This window comes from Ranitomeya variabilis, chromosome 3 (assembly GCF_051348905.1).
Source record: "Ranitomeya variabilis isolate aRanVar5 chromosome 3, aRanVar5.hap1, whole genome shotgun sequence".
Taxonomy (NCBI): Eukaryota; Metazoa; Chordata; class Amphibia; order Anura; family Dendrobatidae; genus Ranitomeya; species Ranitomeya variabilis.
The window spans coordinates 36,564,527-36,584,369 of NC_135234.1; the positions used below are offsets into that span (position 1 = coordinate 36,564,527).

Genomic DNA, 19,843 nt, shown 5'->3' on the forward strand with positions numbered 1-19,843 from the left:
CACTGTGTACATATATTACATTACTGATCCTGAGTTACATCCTGTATTATACCCCAGAGCTGCACTCACTATTCTGCTGGTGCAGTCACTGTGTACATACATTACATTACTGATCCTGAGTTACAGTCTGTACTATACTCCAGAGCTGCACTCACTATTCTGCTGGTGCAGTCACTGTGTACATACATTACATTACTGATCCTGAGTTACATCCTGTATTATACTCCAGAGCTGCACTCACTATTCTGCTGGTGCAGTCACTGTGTACATACATTACTGATCCTGAGTTACATCCCGTATTATATCCCAGAGCTGCACTCACTATTCTGCTGGTGCAGTCACTGTGTACATACATTACTGATCCTGAGTTACCTCCTGTATTATACTCCAGAGCTGCAGTCACTATTCTGCTGGTGCAGTCACTGTGTACATATATTACATTACTGATCCTGAGTTACATCCTGTATTATACCCCAGAGCTGCACTCACTATTCTGCTGGTGCAGTCACTATGTACATACATTACTGATCCTGAGTTACATCCTGTATTATACTCCAGAGCTGCACTCACTATTCTGCTGGTGCAGTCACTGTGTACATACATTACATTACTGATCCCGAGTTACATCCTGTATTATACTCCAGAGCTGCACTCACTATTCTACTGGTGCAGTCACTGTGTATATACATTACTGATCCGGAGTTACATCCTGTATTATACCCCAGAGCTGCACTCACTATTCTGCTGGTGCAGTCACTGTGTACATACATTACATTACTGATCCCGAGTTACATCCTGTATTACACTCCAGAGCTGCACTCACTATTCTACTGGTGCAGTCACTGTGTATATACATTACTGATCCGGAGTTACATCCTGTATTATACCCCAGAGCTGCACTCACTATTCTGCTGGTGCAGTCACTGTGTACATACATTACCAATCCTGAGTTACATTCTGTATTATACTCCAGAGCTGCACTCACTATTCTGCTGGTGCAGTCACCGTGTACATACATTACATCACTTATTCTGAGTTACATCCTGTACTATACCCCGGAGCTGCACTCACTATTCTGCTGGTGCAGTCACTGTGTACATACCGTATATACTCGAGTATAAGCCGAGATTTTCAGCCTAAATTTTTGGGCTGAAAGTGCCCCTCTCGGCTTATACTCGAGTCACGGTCTGTGGCAAGGTCGGCGGGTGAGGGGGAGAGGGCGCTGAGGCATACTTACCTAGTCCCGGCGATCCTGACGCTCCCCCTGCCAGTCACACTGTCTTCGGGTACCGCAGCTCTTCCCCTGTACAGCGGTCACGTGGGACCGCTCATTAAACTTATGAATATGGACTCCACTCCCATAGGGGTGGAGCAGCATATTCATTTCTCTAATCAGCGGTGCCGGTGACTGCTGATAGAGGAAGAGGCTGCGGCACCCGGAGACCAGCTGTCCGGGGGAAGGAGCGGGACGCCGGGAGCAGGTAAGTATCGCATATTTACCTGTCCACGATCCACACGCCGGGCGCCGCTCCATCTTCCCGGCCTCTTTCCGCTTTGACTGTTCAGGTCAGAGGGCGCGATGATGCATATAGTGTGCACGCCGCCCTCTGCCTGATCAGTCAGTGCAGAGAGACGCCGGGACCGGAAGCTGGGGAGCTGCAAGCAAGAAAGGTGAGTATGTGTTTTTTTGTTTTTTTTTACTGCAGCAGCAGCGTTATATGTGGCACAGATTTATGTGGAGCATCTATGGGGCCAAACTGAACGCTGCAGAGCATATATGGCACAGCTTTATAATGAGCATCTATGGGGCCATAATGAACGGTGCAGAGCATTGTATATGGGGCACAGCTTTATATGGAGCATCTATGGGGCCACAATGAACGGTGCAGAGCATTCTATATGGCACAGCTATATATGGATAATATATGGGGCAATAATCAATGGTATGGAGCATTATATATGGCACAGCTTTATATGGAGCATCTATGGGGCAATAATGAATGGTATGGAGCATCTATTTTTATTTTTGAAATTCACCGGTAGCTGCTGCATTTTCCACCCTAGGCTTATGCTAGAGTCAATAAGTTTTCCCAGTTTTTTGTGGCAAAATTAGGGGGGTCGGCTTATACGCGAGTATATACGGTACATTACTGATCCCGAGTTACATCCTGTATTATACTCCAGAGCTGCACTCACTATTCTGCTGGTGCAGTCACCGTGTACATACATTACATTACTGATCCCGAGTTACATCCTGTATTATACTCCAGTGCTGCACTCACTATTCTGCTGGTGCAGTCACCGTGTACATATATTACATTACTGATCCCGAGTTACATCCTGTATTATACTCCAGAGCTGCACTCACTATTCTACTGGTGCAGTCACTGTGTACATACATTACATTACTGATCCCGAGTTACATCCTGTATTATACCCCAGAGCTGCACTCACTATTCTGCTGGTGCAGTCACTGTGTACATACATTACATTACTGATCATGAGTTACCTCCTGTATTATACCCCAGAGCTGCACTCACTATTCTGCTGGTGCAGTCACTGTGTACATACATTACTGATCCCGAGTTACATCCTGTATTATACTCCAGAGCTGCACTCACTATTCTGCTGGTGCAGTCACTGTGTACATACATTACATTACTGATCATGAGTTACCTCCTGTATTATACTCCAGAGCTGCACTCACTATTCTGCTGGTGCAGTCACCGTGTACATACATTACATCACTTACCCTGAGTTACAACCTGTACTATACCCCGGAGCTGCACTCACTATTCTGCTGGTGCAGTCACTGTGTACATACATTACTGATCCCGAGTTACATCCTGTATTATACCCCAGAGCTGCACTCACTATTCTGCTGGTGCAGTCACTGTGTACATACATTACTGATCATGAGTTACCTCCTGTATTATACCCCAGAGCTGCACTCACTATTCTGCTGGTGCAGTCACTGTGTACATACATTACTGATCCTGAGTTACATCCTGTATTATACCCCAGAGCTGCACTCACTATTCTGCTGGTGCAGTCACTGTGTACATACATTACATTACTGATCCTGAGTTTCAACCTGTATTATACTCCAGAGCTGCACTCACTATTCTGCTGGTGCAGTCACCGTGTACATACATTACATCACTTACCCTGAGTTACATCCTGTATTATACCCCGGAGCTGCACTCACTATTCTGCTGGTGCAGTCACTGTGTACATACATTACATTACTGATCCTGAGTTACCTCCTGTATTATACCCCAGAGCTGCACTCACTATTCTGCTGGTGCAGTCACTGTGTACATACATTACATTACTGATCCTGAGTTACATCCTGTATTATACCCCGGAGCTGCACTCACTATTCTGCTGGTGCAGTCACTGTGTACATACATTACTGATCCCGAGTTACATCCTGTATTATAGTCCAGAGCTGCACTCACTATTCTGCTGGTGCAGTCACTGTGTACATACATTACTGATCCGGAGTTACATCCTGTATCCAGGGCGGCACTCACTTTTCTGCTGGTGCAGTCAATGTGTGAATACAGTGCCTTGAAAAAAGTATCCATACCCCGTGATCTCACATTTTTTTATTGTTACACCCACAAACTTGAAATGTATTTTACTGGGATATTATGCGATACCAACACAAAGTAGCCAGTGTTTCTGAAGTGCAAATTAAAATGATGTATGCTTTCGAAAATATTTTAAAAATATAAATCTGAAAACTGATGTGCATTTCTACTCAACCCTCTGTAATCTGTTTTTGAACATTAGGGATGAAATCACACAAAGGAGCACACCAGACAGGTCATGGATAAGGTGGTATGAAGACTAAAAGCAGGGTTAGGTTAGAAAAGAAACATCCCAAGCTCTGGTCACCTTACAGAGCACTGTTCAATCATCCAAAAATGGAAGGAGTACGACAACTGCAAACCTGCCAAGACATGGCCGTCTACTAAACGGACATCTCAAGCAAGGAGAGCACTAATCAAAGAAGCAACCAAGAGGCCCATGGTCATTCTGGAGGAGCTGCAGAAATCCACAGCTCAGGAGGAAGAATCTGTCCAAAAAATAACTAAGAGCTCATACCCATCACCGCAAAAAAAAAAAAAAAAAATCCAATATCAGTCAAGTAAAGTGGGACGAGTGTCATGCAAGTGCCGTGTGATTTTCAGCCGTTAACATCCGAATGACATGAATGCGATCCGATTTTAACATGAACTTTTACATACAGCAATTCTCGTAATTTACAGTTTTCAAAGGAAAACTTCTTACATTTCTGAACGCACCGTGAGCATGAGAACTTTCTCACTTGCGGTGACGTCAGTGAGGTGAAACTAGTTCATTGGATATAACTCCACTCAACCTTAGCACGTCACCGCGAGGCGCTGAGCAAGCACACGTAGCTCAGTGTCTCTGCTGGATGGCAGGCTGTATAGTCGCATCATGCAACAATGCAGCCTGCCATCTAGATGTAGCAGGGCTAGACGCATCGCAGGACAATTGGATTATTTTCTCAGACAGGTGAGGAATACGGTTGTTTATTCTACTTTTTTCTTCTTTTTAACAGGAGACAATTGCTTCAGTGGATTGGGCGTAGTGTAAGTATAACTGTTTTGGGGTCAGTTAGAGGGAGTATGTCATTCGTTCAAATAAAATGACTTTATTCTGGGTGTTATTTTTTTCACAATTTGACTATGGAGTTAGCAGTAGGGGCATCTTATAGACTCTTCTCCATTACTAACCCTTGGGCTTGATGTCATCTGACTATACAAAGGTGACATCAAGCCCAATATTATCACCTCACTTGCCACTGCACCTGAGCAAGTGGGAAGAGCAAGGCTAAGTGCCAGAATAAAAGCATCTTATGGATGCGTCATTTCTGGGGTGGCTGAGAGCTCATGATTTTCGTCTGGGAGGGGGCCAATATCCGTGGCCCCTTCCCGGACTATTAATATCAGCCCGTAGCTGTCTGCTTAGCCTTTGCTGGATACTGATTATAGGGGGACCCAGTGGGTTATTGGGGGGGTCCCCCATTTTAATTCCAGGAAAGGCTAAGTATACAGCTGTGAGCTAATATTAGTAGCCTGGGAAGCTGCATGGGTTTTACCCCCTTCCCAGACTATGATCATCAGCCACAAGCTGTCAGCTTTCCCTCTGCTGGTTACTAAAATGTCTGGAGATCCCACGCTCCATATTTTTCAGAAAATGTATTCAGCAATAAAATACATATACACTAAGCTACACAGACACTGTACTACTTATATTGTATAGGTGACTGACCTCTTTATATCTATTTTATGTGTTATATCTGTTATATCTATTCTACTTGTCGGGTCACGCTGTGATTTTGATGTACGTGGCTGATGAAATGTCGGGCTTTCAAGGACATGTGTGCATAAAAATCGGACGGCACTCACATGGTCTGAGTGACAAAAATTATTATTTTTTTTTTTAAATCACACCCATTGACTTGCATTGGCGAGTCTCCTCCAAGATACGAGGACTATCACAGCATTTTTTGTCCGTCCAATTTCTGCTAAGGAAAAAAAAAAAAAAAATCAGATGATCAGGGATCAATATTGATTTTTTTTTTTTAAAGCATTGCAATCACCAGTTTTCCTCGCAGATCAGTATGAGCCCTCAGTCGTACATTCCACGAGTCTGGCCTTTGCAAGCATGGCAGGGAAAAAGCCAGTTTTGAAAAAGCACAAAAAGTCAAATTTTCAATTTGTAAAAAGCCATATAGGGGACACTGGTAGCATGTGGAAGAAGGGACTCTGGTCAGATGAGACCAAAAGAGAACTTATTGTGCTAAATGCAAAGCGCTACGTGTGGTGGAAAACTAACACTGCACATCACTTTGAAAACACCAGCCCCACCGTCAAACATGGTGGTGACGGCATCCTGCTGTGGGGATACTTCTCTTCAGCGGGGACAGAGAAGCTGGTCAGAGTAGATGAGAAGATGGATGGAGCTAAATACAGGGCAGTCCTGGAAGAAAAAAATATGTCAAAGGCTGCATATGACGTGAGATTGGTACATAGGTTCACCTTCCAGTAGGACAACAACTCTAAACATCCTACCAGAGCTACAATGGAGGGTTTAGATGCGAGCATATTCATGTATGTAAAAGGCCCAGTCACAGTCCAGACCTCAATCCCATTGGGAATTTAGAAAAGCCCACGGGGTATGAATACTTTTTCAATGCACTGTATATAAAATTACTTTTCTTGGACTAACCTAGAGTCAGCTTCTGTATAATACAAACACTATGCCTGGCATTTCCATCCTAATATATCCAGTTCGTGCTCCCAGATTATATCACACTGTCACCTACCTTTCTTAAAGGCCAGGCCAGTCTCTCTAACATTACTAACATACAGATGATGGCGGCCGTCTTCTTCCACCGAACAAAGAGAGAATCCTAGAAAGGACGGAAAACATGATATAAGTAAGGCCCGACATAAGAAGTATGTATAGGTCAGTGATCTGTGCTCTGCAGCGATCGTGAAACTACTACCCCCATTATGTACATAACTATTCATTATGCAATGAATAGCCCTCCCTGAAGACTGTAGAGTGTAAGAAATAAGAGCAGAGAGCAGTTTTCTAAAGATCTGTAAAGTGATGCCCAGAAGAAAGCAGCTTATTCATCTGATCACAGGCAAAAACATCAAGAAAAGCTGCAAATATTTCACTCAAGAGAAGTTAGCAAATGCCCCACTAGGTGGCAGTGGTGTACTTCAGCAGAGACAGCAGGTCGCTCAGAATGTGACTTTTTTTGCACATTATTATAAAGGCAGAATTTTGTTTAATTTGCAGCGAATAAATTAAATCCGTATTCAATGACAATTTAACATCACACATTTTGTCTGAAAATAAAGCAATTATCCCATCCATAGTCCTGCAACCCTAACGTACACTACAGTCATATACACAAAACAGACAGGAAATTACAAGCCCTGGAGAAACAGAACATAAAAAAAAAAACACAGCTTAATCCTTTCAAGACCTGGAGAGATTTCATTTTTACGCTTTCGGTATAGAATACTGATGGAATTAACACATTTTTACATATTTTCTTGTGTGAATAAGTGTTTGCCCACCTTCCTGATTTCCTATTCTTTTACATGCTTGTGTCACACTAATATTTAAATTTATTTAAATTTGTTTGGTGTTCTGAAACATTTGACAAATAACACAAAATGCAGTTTTTAAAATAAAGTCTTTATTATTAAGGGAAAAGGAAATCCAAAACTACAGGGCCCTGTGTGAAAGTTATTACCCCACCTTTAAACATAAATGAACTGTGGTCTATCACATGTTTGGGTTCAAATTCCCCGGCTACACCCAAGCCTGATGACTGCCACACCTGTCATCAATCACAAAATCACTTAAATAGGACCTGCCTGACAAAGTGAAGTAGACCAAAAAAAATCTTCTAAAGCTAGGTACAGGAGGAGAGAGGACCCTGCCCGCGAGGGCTCACAATCTACAAGGGATGGGTGAGGATACAGTAGGTGAGGATAGAGCTGGTCGTGTAGTGGTTTGGTGGATCGGTGGTTACTGCAGGTTGTAGGCTTATTGGAAGAGGTAGGTCTTCAGGTTCTTTTTGAAAGTTTCGATGGTAGGCGAGAGTCTGTTGTGTTGAGGTAGAGGGTTCCAGAGTATGGGGGAAGCACGGGAGAAATCTTGTATGCGATTGTGGGAAGAGGAGATAAGAGGGGAGTAGAGAAGGAGATCTTGTGAGGATCGGAGGTTGCGTGTAGGAAAGTACCAGGAGATGAGGTCACAGATGTATGGAGGAGACAGGTTGTGGATGGCTTTGTATGTCTCTACATATCTTTTTCCTGCGCGCGTGTCTGAGCGCACACGCGCATTTTCCTGCGCGCGTGTCAGTGCACACGCGCATTTTCCTGTGTGTGAGTGTGCGTGTGTAGCAGAGTTGAGAGGATTGCAGCTTCAAGTAAGAAATACAGTATTAAGTGAAAATATATCTAATCCCAACATGTGATACTCCCCAGACTGGTGTATCTAACCTCATCATGTGAACCGCTGAACCCTGTATCTAGATGCGTGTAGTGCATCTAACCCAAGTTTATGATACAGCAAGCAGCACGGTGACACACTACTTAGGCTACTTTCACACTAGCATCGGGCTCGGCCCGTCGCAGTGCATCGGGCCGAGGTTACCGACGCTAGCGTTGTCTCCGCCGCACAACGGGGGCAGCGGATGCATTTTTCCAGCGCATCCGCTGCCCCATTGTGAGGTGCGGGGAAGCGCGGGGAGGAGGGGGCGGAGTTCCGGCCGCGCATGCGGTCGGAAAAAGCGGACCGTCGTGAGCAAAAAACGTTACATGTAGCGTTTTTTTGTGCCGACGGTCCGCCACAACATGGCGCAACTGTCGCACGACGGTTGCGACGTGAGTCAATCCGTCGCTTAATGTTAGTCTATGGGGAAAAAAACGCATCCTGCAAGCACTTCTGCAGGATGCGTTTTTTCGGCCAAACGACGCATTGCGACGGATTGCAAAAAACGCTAGTGTGAAAGTAGCCATAGCAGTATCACTGGCAGTCAACAAAATGGCACCTCACTGTGATCCCAAACTTCACCGCCTCTTATCTTTTAACAAATGCTCAGAAGGGGAGGGAGGAGTGATGTCACACGTGATCAGGCCCCACCCACATTTACTGCAGTCGTAATGTGAGATAGTTGTACACTAGGTTTTCATGGCAAATTACAGCAGCTGCTCCCCCTGGTGTTTAAAAGTGGAAACATCAAACCTTTTTACTATCTATCTATCTACAGTATCTATCTATATTTGTCTAAGGGTCTGTTACCGAAATCCCACGTCGCTGATTTGTCGCACCCGGCCGGCCTCAACCAATCAGCGTTGGAGGTCAGTCTGTAAGGGAGAGTTAAAGTAATGAACTTGGCACTCGGTATATGCTGCACGGCGCACACTAGGACTTGGACACAGCGCTGTTCCCTTGCAATTATATTGCCCTTACCTTATGCGCTTTTTGGCTCACGTTCCTCAGCTGGTATACAGCATACACCGTTTACAGTAGGTTAACTTAATTTGGATGCTCATTTCCGTTTACAGGGCATCCCTCCACATCCAGTTCATGCTAAAGAGTGTTCTGATGAAGGTCCTTTGATGGACCGAAAAAGTTCATAACCATTGTGTCTGGATGTATAAATAAAACGAAGCTCTATATTTGCATATACAAAGAGTCAAGTTCATTACTATATTTCAATGGGTTGGATGCCTGACTTGAGCACCAACAGCACCATTTCTAGCGAGTGCCGCGTTCTTCTATACTATGTGAGGGAGAAAACAACATGGAGGACAGTGTGTGAGGGAGAGAACAACATGGAGGACAGTGTGTGAGGGAGAGAACAACATGGAGGACAGTGTGTGAGGGAGAGAACAACATGGAGGACAGTGTGTGAGGGAGAGAACAACATGGAGGACAGTGTGTGAGGGAGAGAACAACATGGAGGACAGTGTGTGAGGGAGAGAACAACATGGAGGACAGTGTGTGAGGGAGAGAACAACATGGAGGACAGTGTGTGAGGGAGAGAACAACATGGAGGACAGTGTGTGAGGGAGAGAACAACATGGAGGACAGTGTGTGAGGGAGAGAACAACATGGAGGACAGTGTGTGAGGGAGAGAACAACATGGAGGACAGTGTGTGAGGGAGAGAACAACATGGAGGACAGTGTGTGAGGGAGAGAACAACATGGAGGACAGTGTGTGAGGGAGAGAACAACATGGAGGACAGTGTGTGAGGGAGAGAACAACATGGAGGACAGTGTGTGAGGGAGAGAACAACATGGAGGACAGTGTGTGAGGGAGAGAACAACATGGAGGACAGTGTGTGAGGGAGAGAACAACATGGAGGACAGTGTGTGAGGGAGAGAACAACATGGAGGACAGTGTGTGAGGGAGAGAACAACATGGAGGACAGTGTGTGAGGGAGAGAACAACATGGAGGACAGTGTGTGAGGGAGAGAACAACATGGAGGACAGTGTGTGAGGGAGAGAACAACATGGAGGACAGTGTGTGAGGGAGAGAACAACATGGAGGACAGTGTGTGAGGGAGAGAATAACATGGAGAACAGTGTGAGGGAGAGAATAACATGGAGGACAGTGTGTGAGGGAGAGAATAACATGGAGGACAGTGTGTGAGGGAGAGAACAACATGGAGGACAGTGTGTGAGGGAGAAAACAACATGGAGGACAGTGTGTGAGGGAGAGAACAACATGGAGGACTGTGTGAGGGAGAGAATAACATGGAGGACAGTGTGTGAGGGAGAGAACAACATGGAGGACAGTGTGTGAGGGAGAGAACAACATGGAGGACAGTGTGTGAGGGAGAGAACAACATGGAGGACAGTGTGTGAGGGAGAAAACAACATGGAGGACAGTGTGTGAGGGAGAGAACAACATGGAGGACTGTGTGAGGGAGAGAATAACATGGAGGACAGTGTGTGAGGGAGAGAACAACATGGAGGACTGTGTGAGGGAGAGAATAACATGGAGGACAGTGTGTGAGGGAGAGAACATGGAGGACAGTGTGTGAGGGAGAGAACAACATGGAGGACAGTGTGTGAGGGAGAGAACAACATGGAGGACAGTGTGTGAGGGAGAGAACAACATGGAGGACAGTGTGTGAGGGAGAGAACAACATGGAGGACAGTGTGTGAGGGAGAGAACAACATGGAGGACAGTGTGTGAGGGAGAGAACAACATGGAGGACAGTGTGTGAGGGAGAGAATAACATGGAGAACAGTGTGAGGGAGAGAATAACATGGAGGACAGTGTGTGAGGGAGAGAATAACATGGAGGACAGTGTGTGAGGGAGAGAATAACATGGAGGACAGTGTGTGAGGGAGAGAATAACATGGAGGACAGTGTGTGAGGGAGAGAATAACATGGAGGACAGTGTGTGAGGGAGAGAATAACATGGAGGACAGTGTGTGAGGGAGAGAACAACATGGAGGACTGTGTGAGGGAGAGAATAACATGGAGGACAGTGTGTGAGGGAGAGAATAACATGGAGGACAGTGTGTGAGGGAGAGAATAACATGGAGGACAGTGTGTGAGGGAGAGAATAACATGGAGAACAGTGTGTGAGGGAGAGAATAACATGGAGAACAGTGTGAGGGAGAGAATAACATGGAGGACAGTGTGAGGGAGAGAATAACATGGAGGACAGTGTGTGAGGGAGAGAACAACATGGAGAACAGTGTGAGGGAGAGAATAACATGATAAGAGGGGAGTAGAGAAGGAGATCTTGTGAGGATTGGAGGTTGCGTGTAGGTAAGTACCAGGAGATGAGGTCACAGATGTAAGGAGGAGACAGGTTGTGGATGGCTTTGTATGTCTCTACATATCTTTTTCCTGCGCGCGTCTGAGTGCACACGCGCATTTTCCTGTGTGTGAGTGTGCGTGTGTAGCAGAGTTGAGAGGATTGCAGCTTCAAGTAAGAAATACAGTATTAAGTGAAAATATATCTAATCCCAACATGTGACACTCCCCAGACTGGTGTATCTAACCTCATCATGTGAACCGCTGAACCCTGTATCTAGATGCGTGTAGTGCATCTAACCCAAGTTTATGATACAGCAAGCAGCACGGTGACACACTACTTAGGCTACTTTCACACTAGCGTCGGGCTCGGCCCGTCGCAGTGCATCGGGCCGAGGTTACCGACGCTAGCGTTGTCTCCGCCGCACAACGGGGGCAGCGGATGCATTTTTCCAGCGCATCCGCTGCCCCATTGTGAGGTGCGGGGAAGTGCGGGGAAGCGCGGGGAGGAGGGGGCGGAGTTCCGGCCGCGCATGCGGTCGGAAAAAGCGGACCGTCGTGAGCAAAAAACGTTACATGTAGCGTTTTTTTGTGCCGACGGTCCGCCACAACATGGCGCAACTGTCGCACGACGGTTGCGACGTGAGTCAATCCGTCGCTTAATGTTAGTCTATGGGGAAAAAACGCATCCTGCAAGCACTTCTGCAGGATGCGTTTTTTCAGCCAAACGACGCATTGCGACGGATTGCAAAAAACGCTAGTGTGAAAGTAGCCTTAGCAGTATCACTGGCAGTCAACAAAATGGCACCTCACTGTGATCCCAAACTTCACCGCCTCTTATCTTTTAACAAATGCTCAGAAGGGGAGGGAGGAGTGATGTCACACGTGATCAGGCCCCACCCACATTTACTGCAGTCGTAATGTGAGATAGTTGTACACTAGGTTTTCATGGCAAATTACAGCAGCTGCTCCCCCTGGTGTTTAAAAGTGGAAACATCAAACCTTTTTACTATCTATCTATCTACAGTATCTATCTATATTTGTCTAAGGGTCTGTTACCGAAATCCCGCGTCGCTGATTTGTCGCACCCGGCCGGCCTCAACCAATCAGCGTTGGAGGTCAGTCTGTAAGGGAGAGTTAAAGTAATGAACTTGGCACTCGGTATATGCTGCACGGCGCACACTAGGACTTGACAGCGCTGTTCCCTTGCAGTTATATTGCCCTTACCTTATGCGCTTTTTGGCTCATGTTCCTCAGCTGGTATACAGCATACACCGTTTACAGCAGGTTAACTTAATTTGGATGCTCATTTCCGTTTACAGGGCATCCCTCCACATCCAGTTCATGCTAAAGAGTGTTCTGATGAAGGTCCTTTGATGGACCGAAAAAGTTCATAACCATTGTGTCTGGATGTATAAATAAAACGAAGCTCTATATTTGCATATACAAAGAGTCAAGTTCATTACTATATTTCAATGGGTTGGATGCCTGACTTGAGCACCAACAGCACCATTTCTAGCGAGTGCCGCGTTCTTCTATACTATGTGAGGGAGAAAACAACATGGAGGACAGTGTGTGAGGGAGAGAACAACATGGAGGACAGTGTGTGAGGGAGAGAACAACATGGAGGACAGTGTGTGAGGGAGAGAACAACATGGAGGACAGTGTGTGAGGGAGAGAACAACATGGAGGACAGTGTGTGAGGGAGAGAACAACATGGAGGACAGTGTGTGAGGGAGAGAACAACATGGAGGACAGTGTGTGAGGGAGAGAACAACATGGAGGACTGTGTGAGGGAGAGAATAACATGGAGGACAGTGTGTGAGGGAGAGAACAACATGGAGGACAGTGTGTGAGGGAGAGAACAACATGGAGGACAGTGTGTGAGGGAGAGAACAACATGGAGGACAGTGTGTGAGGGAGAGAACAACATGGAGGACAGTGTGTGAGGGAGAGAACAACATGGAGGACAGTGTGTGAGGGAGAGAACAACATGGAGGACAGTGTGTGAGGGAGAGAACAACATGGAGGACAGTGTGTGAGGGAGAGAACAACATGGAGGACAGTGTGTGAGGGAGAGAACAACATGGAGGACAGTGTGTGAGGGAGAGAACAACATGGAGGACAGTGTGTGAGGGAGAAAACAACATGGAGGACAGTGTGTGAGGGAGAGAACAACATGGAGGACTGTGTGAGGGAGAGAATAACATGGAGGACAGTGTGTGAGGGAGAGAATAACATGGAGGACAGTGTGTGAGGGAGAGAATAACATGGAGAACAGTGTAAGGGAGAGAATAACATGGAGGACAGTGTGTGAGGGAGAGAATAACATGGAGAACAGTGTGTGAGGGAGAGAATAACATGGAGGACAGTGTGTGAGGGAGAGAATAACATGGAGGACAGTGTGTGAGGGAGAGAATAACATGGAGGACAGTGTGTGAGGGAGAGAATAACATGGAGGACAGTGTGTGAGGGAGAGAATAACATGGAGAACAGTGTGTGAGGGAGAGAATAACATGGAGGACAGTGTGAGGGAGAGAATAACATGGAGGACAGTGTGAGGGAGAGAATAACATGGAGGACAGTGTGTGAGGGAGAGAATAACATGGAGGACAGTGTGTGAGGGAGAGAATAACATGGAGGACAGTGTGTGAGGGAGAGAATAACATGGAGGACAATCTGAGGGAGAGAATAACATGGAGGACAGTCTGAGGGAGAGAACAACATGGAGGACAGTGTATAAGGGAAAGAATAAAAAATGTTCCCCGTTTTTAACTTTATCATATGGTAAAATAAATGGTGTATTTGAAAACTATAAGTCATCCTGTAGAAAACAAGCTGTCATACAGCGATAGATGACTAAAAGTTTTGACTCTTAAAATAAAGACAGGAGAGAAACAATGCCAGTGTGTCCAATGGGTTAAAACATAAATGTAAGCCCCAATGTTTATATGAATACTAGATAGTGGCCCGATTCTAACGCATCGGGTATCCACCATATAATCGTCTAATTCTGTCTAACGGAAATCTCGCGTCGATGATTGGTCTCGCCAGCTGCCCGCGACTTGGCGCGGATTTTGAAACCCGCTTCACTGATAATGTATATATTTTACCCGGAAAATCCTGTGTATTCATTGCATTATTCTTAAATCTTCATAAATAAACTGCATACATATTATAGAATACCCGATGCGTTAGAATCGGGCCACCATCTAGTAAATAATATTTTGCAACAAAATTAAAAAACATTAATACTTTTACAAATAGTATTAATAATTATTTTTTTAGATGGCACCTTCCCTTTAAGTGTGACAAACATACAAAAGAATAGGAAATCAGAAAGGGAGCAAACACTTTCACAAAACTATATGTATGTGTGTGAACGGTTTAAACGATGTAAAGGATCAATTCAATTTTTTTTTATGCCCCTTAAGGGGCTTGACGCAGTGATCGATTGATCACTCATACTATACACTGAAAAGCTACAGTCCTGAAGTATATATTGTAGCGGTTTTTCCCATGAGGTCCAGTGCAGGGCTGATTTTCATAGAAGGACTAAGATGGCAGCCTTGAGGACCCCAGCTGTCATTTTAACCAGTCAGCTTCCAGAGATTGCAAAAAAATAACACCACTGCTGTCAATGATTGACTGCAGCATTTAAGTGGTTAAAGAGGAGCTAGCTATAATCCGGGGGTAGAGAGGGATGAGGCTGCTGGACGTCGACATGCCCGATCCTTTTGATGGCGCAGCTGCGAGAGGCATCTTGCAATGGCGCAAAAACACATGGACGCTTGATTCGTGTATGGGAGCGGCTCATTCCATGATGAACTTACCAAAGTTATCGGAAGGGTTGATCTTTTCAAGCTTTTCGCATTTCATGCATTTTGGACAAATTTCAATTTCTTTGTAAAGCTAAAAAAAAAAAAAAAAAAAAAAACAGAAAAAATTTCCATAACTTTTTTTATTATTATTATTGACCATTAATGATTGTCCATCAGAGTCCTAGTCATTCCGATACACATCTAAAAACTGATGTCTGATTGCACCTCGCCCACACCTGCACAATGAGTGGTTATGTTCAGTGCTCCTGGTCAGACCTGCAGGGGGCGACCTCCCTCCGGGGTACAGCAGGTGAAGCAGAAGCAGCAGCGCAGGGTACACCACCGCCGCCATTGTGTTTTCTACCATAACGATAGTGGTCCTTGATAGTAGGGTACAAATATGCCTCCACATGCTATAATATGGCGTATAGATCTAGGAGGCGAAAGCCCACCACTTTCAGCCGGATCCGTGGATTACATACGTGGCACATTCTCTCACCCCAAAAGTCAGCTGAACCCGCCGATATGAGCTAATATGTATGGAGGTCCTCCCGACTCTTGCACCCAAGTCTTAGCCCACCTGGTGAATTTCAGTGGGAGACCCTTTTGTTTTGCGCCAACAGAGGAGTCTCATTTGAGTGTTCCTCCATATGGGGGGGCCGGGAGAGAAGCCGACGGCCGAACGATGGTTCAACCGACAACCATGTAATGTGTATGGGGGGCTTAATGCTTTATGTCTCCTGTTTTACCCACAATCATCAGCTTATCAGGGGGGGTCCCAGCACAGGTTGTCCCCTTATAGACATATGTTCATAAGTTTGTCGAAAAAAAAAAAAACCTGATTACCAGCTCACAGATCTCCTCCTCGTGTTTCGGGATATAGTGCCGGGGTTGGTTGTCAATTAAGAATTTCAGGCGTAGATAATGAGCGTTGTAGTCCAGCTTGTGAGTCTGCAACACAAGTAAAAGTCATGAACTGTAATGATACTAGCACATGATGACATACTGCTCCTATAAAGCAGCCACTGTCTGCAAGATGGTAGCAGATTCCCACTTAATAAAGGTGTAGTCCCATTTCAATAAGTGACATATTGCTAGGACATGCCGTCTTTTTATAGAGGAGCTGTAACTTGTCATACATGTGTGTCTGTGTGAACGGCGCTGTTCTCCTGCATCCGGCGTTGTGCTTCTTTTGTTCCTACGCCTCTCCGTTCCTGAGATATGGGCTTTTTATTTAAGGGGGTGTGGTCCTAAAGACGTCACCCACAGCAAAGGACCCCGCCCACGTGGTTATAAATACTATATTTACATACGGGAAAGAGGAGGCCATATCTCAGGAATAGAGAGGAGCAGGAACAAAAGAATAACATCACTGGATTCAGGAGAACAACGGCATTTACACCAGTAAAAAATAAATACATATTTAAAGAAAGTGACAAATAGCCTTTAAAGGGACTCTGTCACCTGAATTTGGAGGGAACAATTTTCAGCCATAGGGGCAAGGTTTTCGGGTGTTTGATTCACCCTCTCCTTACCCGCTGGCTGCAATATTGGATTGAAGTTCATTCTCTGTCCTCCGTAGTACATGCCTGCACAAGGCAAGCTTGCCTTACGCAGGCGTGTACTATGGAGGACAGAGAATGAACTTCAATCCAATATTGCAGCCAGCATGCAGCCAGCGGGTAAGGAAAGGGTGAATCAAACACTCGAAAACCCCGCCCCTATGGCTGAAAATTGTTCCCCTCCAAATTCAGGTGACAGAGTCCCTTTAAACCACTTTGGTCTGACTTCTGAGAATCCCACGGATCCTGAGAATAAAGGGATCGCAGCAGTTCTTCAGTACAGTGAATTCTGCAGTTCTCTGCACACCTAGATGGGAAAACAAAGGATTGGAAGGGGAGGGGGGGGTCTCAGAGGGTAGACCCCTCACCACTAATGAAGTGGTGGCATACCCTAGCTTGATGCAATGTTAACACCCCTTTCACTTCTCTCTATATTTCTGGATGCCTAAATATATACAGTGATTTTCACTACATGTCCACCCTGTTGTGTTCTGCTGCAGACAAGTTCCCCCTGACTAATCAATAGTCCGATTGTTTATTATAAACAATAAATGGGAACCCCTGTTCTGATGCTCTTTAAAGTTTTACATACAGACATTTCCTTTTTAGTTCCATTAGGGGGCAGCATTGATTTAGTAATAACATACGACCACAATTACTACTACAAAAAAAAAATAAAAATAAAAAAAGATTTACACAGTGCAATGCTTCATTTTTCCTGTGGCGGCGCCGCAGCAAAATTCAGCACTTCCTGCAAAGTTTACAACGGATTGCTGAGATCGCAGAACTTTATGATCTACTGTAACTTTTGTCAAAGGATCCTTTTAACAAAGTAGTGACAGTCAATTTTTAGACCCTGGGGGAATTTTTTTTTTTTTTTCTCCTTTCATTGCAATACCTTTTTATGTCCTTTTTGTCCCCTACACTTTTTGGTAAAATCCTCAGCCCGGGGATTTTATGCAGTATTATGAGGGACACACGGCCATCGCCCTCCCCTCGGCTGTGCTGGGATAGTGTCAGTGGGCGATAAGTGAACATTTGTGACAAGTGACGCCCCGGGTTCAGTGCAGGGTCATCCGTCCTCCAGATGATACACGGTCACAGCCAAGTCCAGATCTGGGCTCTACGACACAACATGGTGGCAGCTTGCAGCCGCGGGAAATCCTAATCCACAGAAATCACAGTAATCTCGTTCACTGCGGCGTAAGATTGTGTGCAGACCAGGGATAACACCACCGGCCACACAGAGCAGGTAATCCGGGAGTGACCAAAGCTGTCCCGCAGCAGCTCCGCCGTCTGTCTGCACCGGTCCATTCCCCGCACCACATTACCTTGCAGATGAACTCTAAGGCGTCCCTAGCCGTGTCCTCCGGGTGAATCACGATCAGGACAGATTGCTCGTTTGGCAAAGAAACCCAGGAAGGCGTCAGATACTCGTGGACCCAGATGTCGGCGTCGGGGTTGTGAGGATGGACGCTGGTCAGGGCCACCACCTCCTTCTCCTTCTGTAGAGAAATAAACACCGGGGATTACTCCATCAGAACGAAACCAGCGCTGGGGGAAATCTTGCCACCTCTCCACAGAGGAATCCACAGCAATCTCCCCCCTCCAAAATGCTAAATGGGATCACTATAAATTATTACTAAATCAATCTGCAAGACACAGACGCTGGAGACCGGCTTCCCTGCCTCGCTACACGGTGACATTTCCACCCAGGACAGTAAAACAAGGGCTACACGGTGACATTTCCACCCGCTAAGTGAGGTAATACTAGAGCTACCTGGTGGGATTTCCACTCACTCCGGGCCATAAGACACGAGCTACTTGTGACATTTCCAATCACTAACAGCGGTAAGACGACAACTACGTGGTGACATTTCCACTCACTAAAGACAGCCGGGGAGTACATGGTGACATTTCCACTCACCAAGGACAGGATGGCGACATTTCCATTTAGGGCAGAAAAACGAGGGCTACATGGCGACATTTCCACCACTTTTTTGCTCTATCAGCTAAAAATATAATTTTATTGTCAGGTATGCATTCCACATCTACATTTGAAACCCCCGACATCCCATGCATCACCCATAAAAACCTATTTTTATTTGTCCCGCGCTGTATGTTAATCTGTTCAGTCCAGTCCGATGGGTGTTGCCTCTATTCCCTCACTCCACCCCTCCTCGGCTTGCTGTACGCATTCTTCGCCGTGAATCTCGCAGAGCGCGTACAGATTTTGCGTGTGCGCATTGCAGTGTGTTTGCCCAATTGTGGGTAAAGCCGAAAAGCAGTATGGTGCATGCGCCAGTACTGCGCCTTTCTGCTTTGCCCACAGTTGGGCAAACATACTGCGCACACGCGAGGTCACACTGCAATGCGCACACGCAAAATCTGTACGCGCTCTGCGAGATTCACGGCGAAGAATGCGTACAGCAAGCCAAGGAGGGGTGGAGTGAGGGAACAGAGGCAACACCCATCGGACCGGACTGAACAGATTAACATACAGCGCGGGATAAATAAAAATAGGTTTTTATGGGTGATGCATGGGGTGTCGGGGGTTTCAAATGTAGATGTGGAATGCATACCTGACAATCAATAAAATGATATTTTTAGCTGATAGAGCAAACAAATGGTGACCGGTTCCCTTTAAGGGAGGTAATACTAGAGCTACCTAGTGGGATTTTCACTCACTATGGGTGATAAAACAAGAGCTACCCCTGGTAACATTTCCACTCACTCAAGGACAGTAAGACAAGGACTCCATGGTGATATTTCCACTCACCAAGGACAGTAAGACTCAAGGCGGGAAGACTAGGGCTCCGTGGTGACATTTCCACTCACCCAACGCGGGAAGACTAGGGCTCCGTGGTGACATTTCCACTCACCCAAGGCGGGAAGACTAGGGCTACACGGTGACATTTCCACTCACCCAAGGGGGGAAGACTAGGGCTCCATGGTCGCTTTTCCACTCACCTAAGGCGGGAAGACTAGGGCTCCGTGGTGGCATTTCCACTCACCCAAGGCAGGAAGACTAGGGCTCTGTGGTCGCATCTCCACTCACCCAAGGCGGGAAGACTAGGGCTCTGTGGTGGCATTTCCACTCACCCAAGGCGGG

At 45.9% G+C, this 19,843-nt stretch overlaps 1 protein-coding gene across 5 annotated transcripts in view; it reads right to left on the bottom strand.

Annotated features, from left to right (window-relative positions):
* TIAM1 (TIAM Rac1 associated GEF 1) overlaps positions 1-19,843 on the bottom strand; it is a 263,811-nt gene that overhangs the window by 65,400 nt on the left and 178,568 nt on the right. For 4 of the 5 annotated variants that reach the window (XM_077293963.1, XM_077293964.1, XM_077293965.1 and 1 more), the window contains 4 exons: positions 18,063-18,236; positions 16,016-16,120; positions 15,182-15,260; positions 6,365-6,451 (listed from right to left, as the gene is read on the bottom strand). In XM_077293963.1, coding sequence (XP_077150078.1) covers positions 6,365-6,451; positions 15,182-15,260; positions 16,016-16,120; positions 18,063-18,236 — 445 coding nt within the window. The remainder of the gene's footprint in view (positions 1-6,364; positions 6,452-15,181; positions 15,261-16,015; positions 16,121-18,062; positions 18,237-19,843) is intronic. The other variant, XM_077293967.1, reaches the window with a different exon arrangement.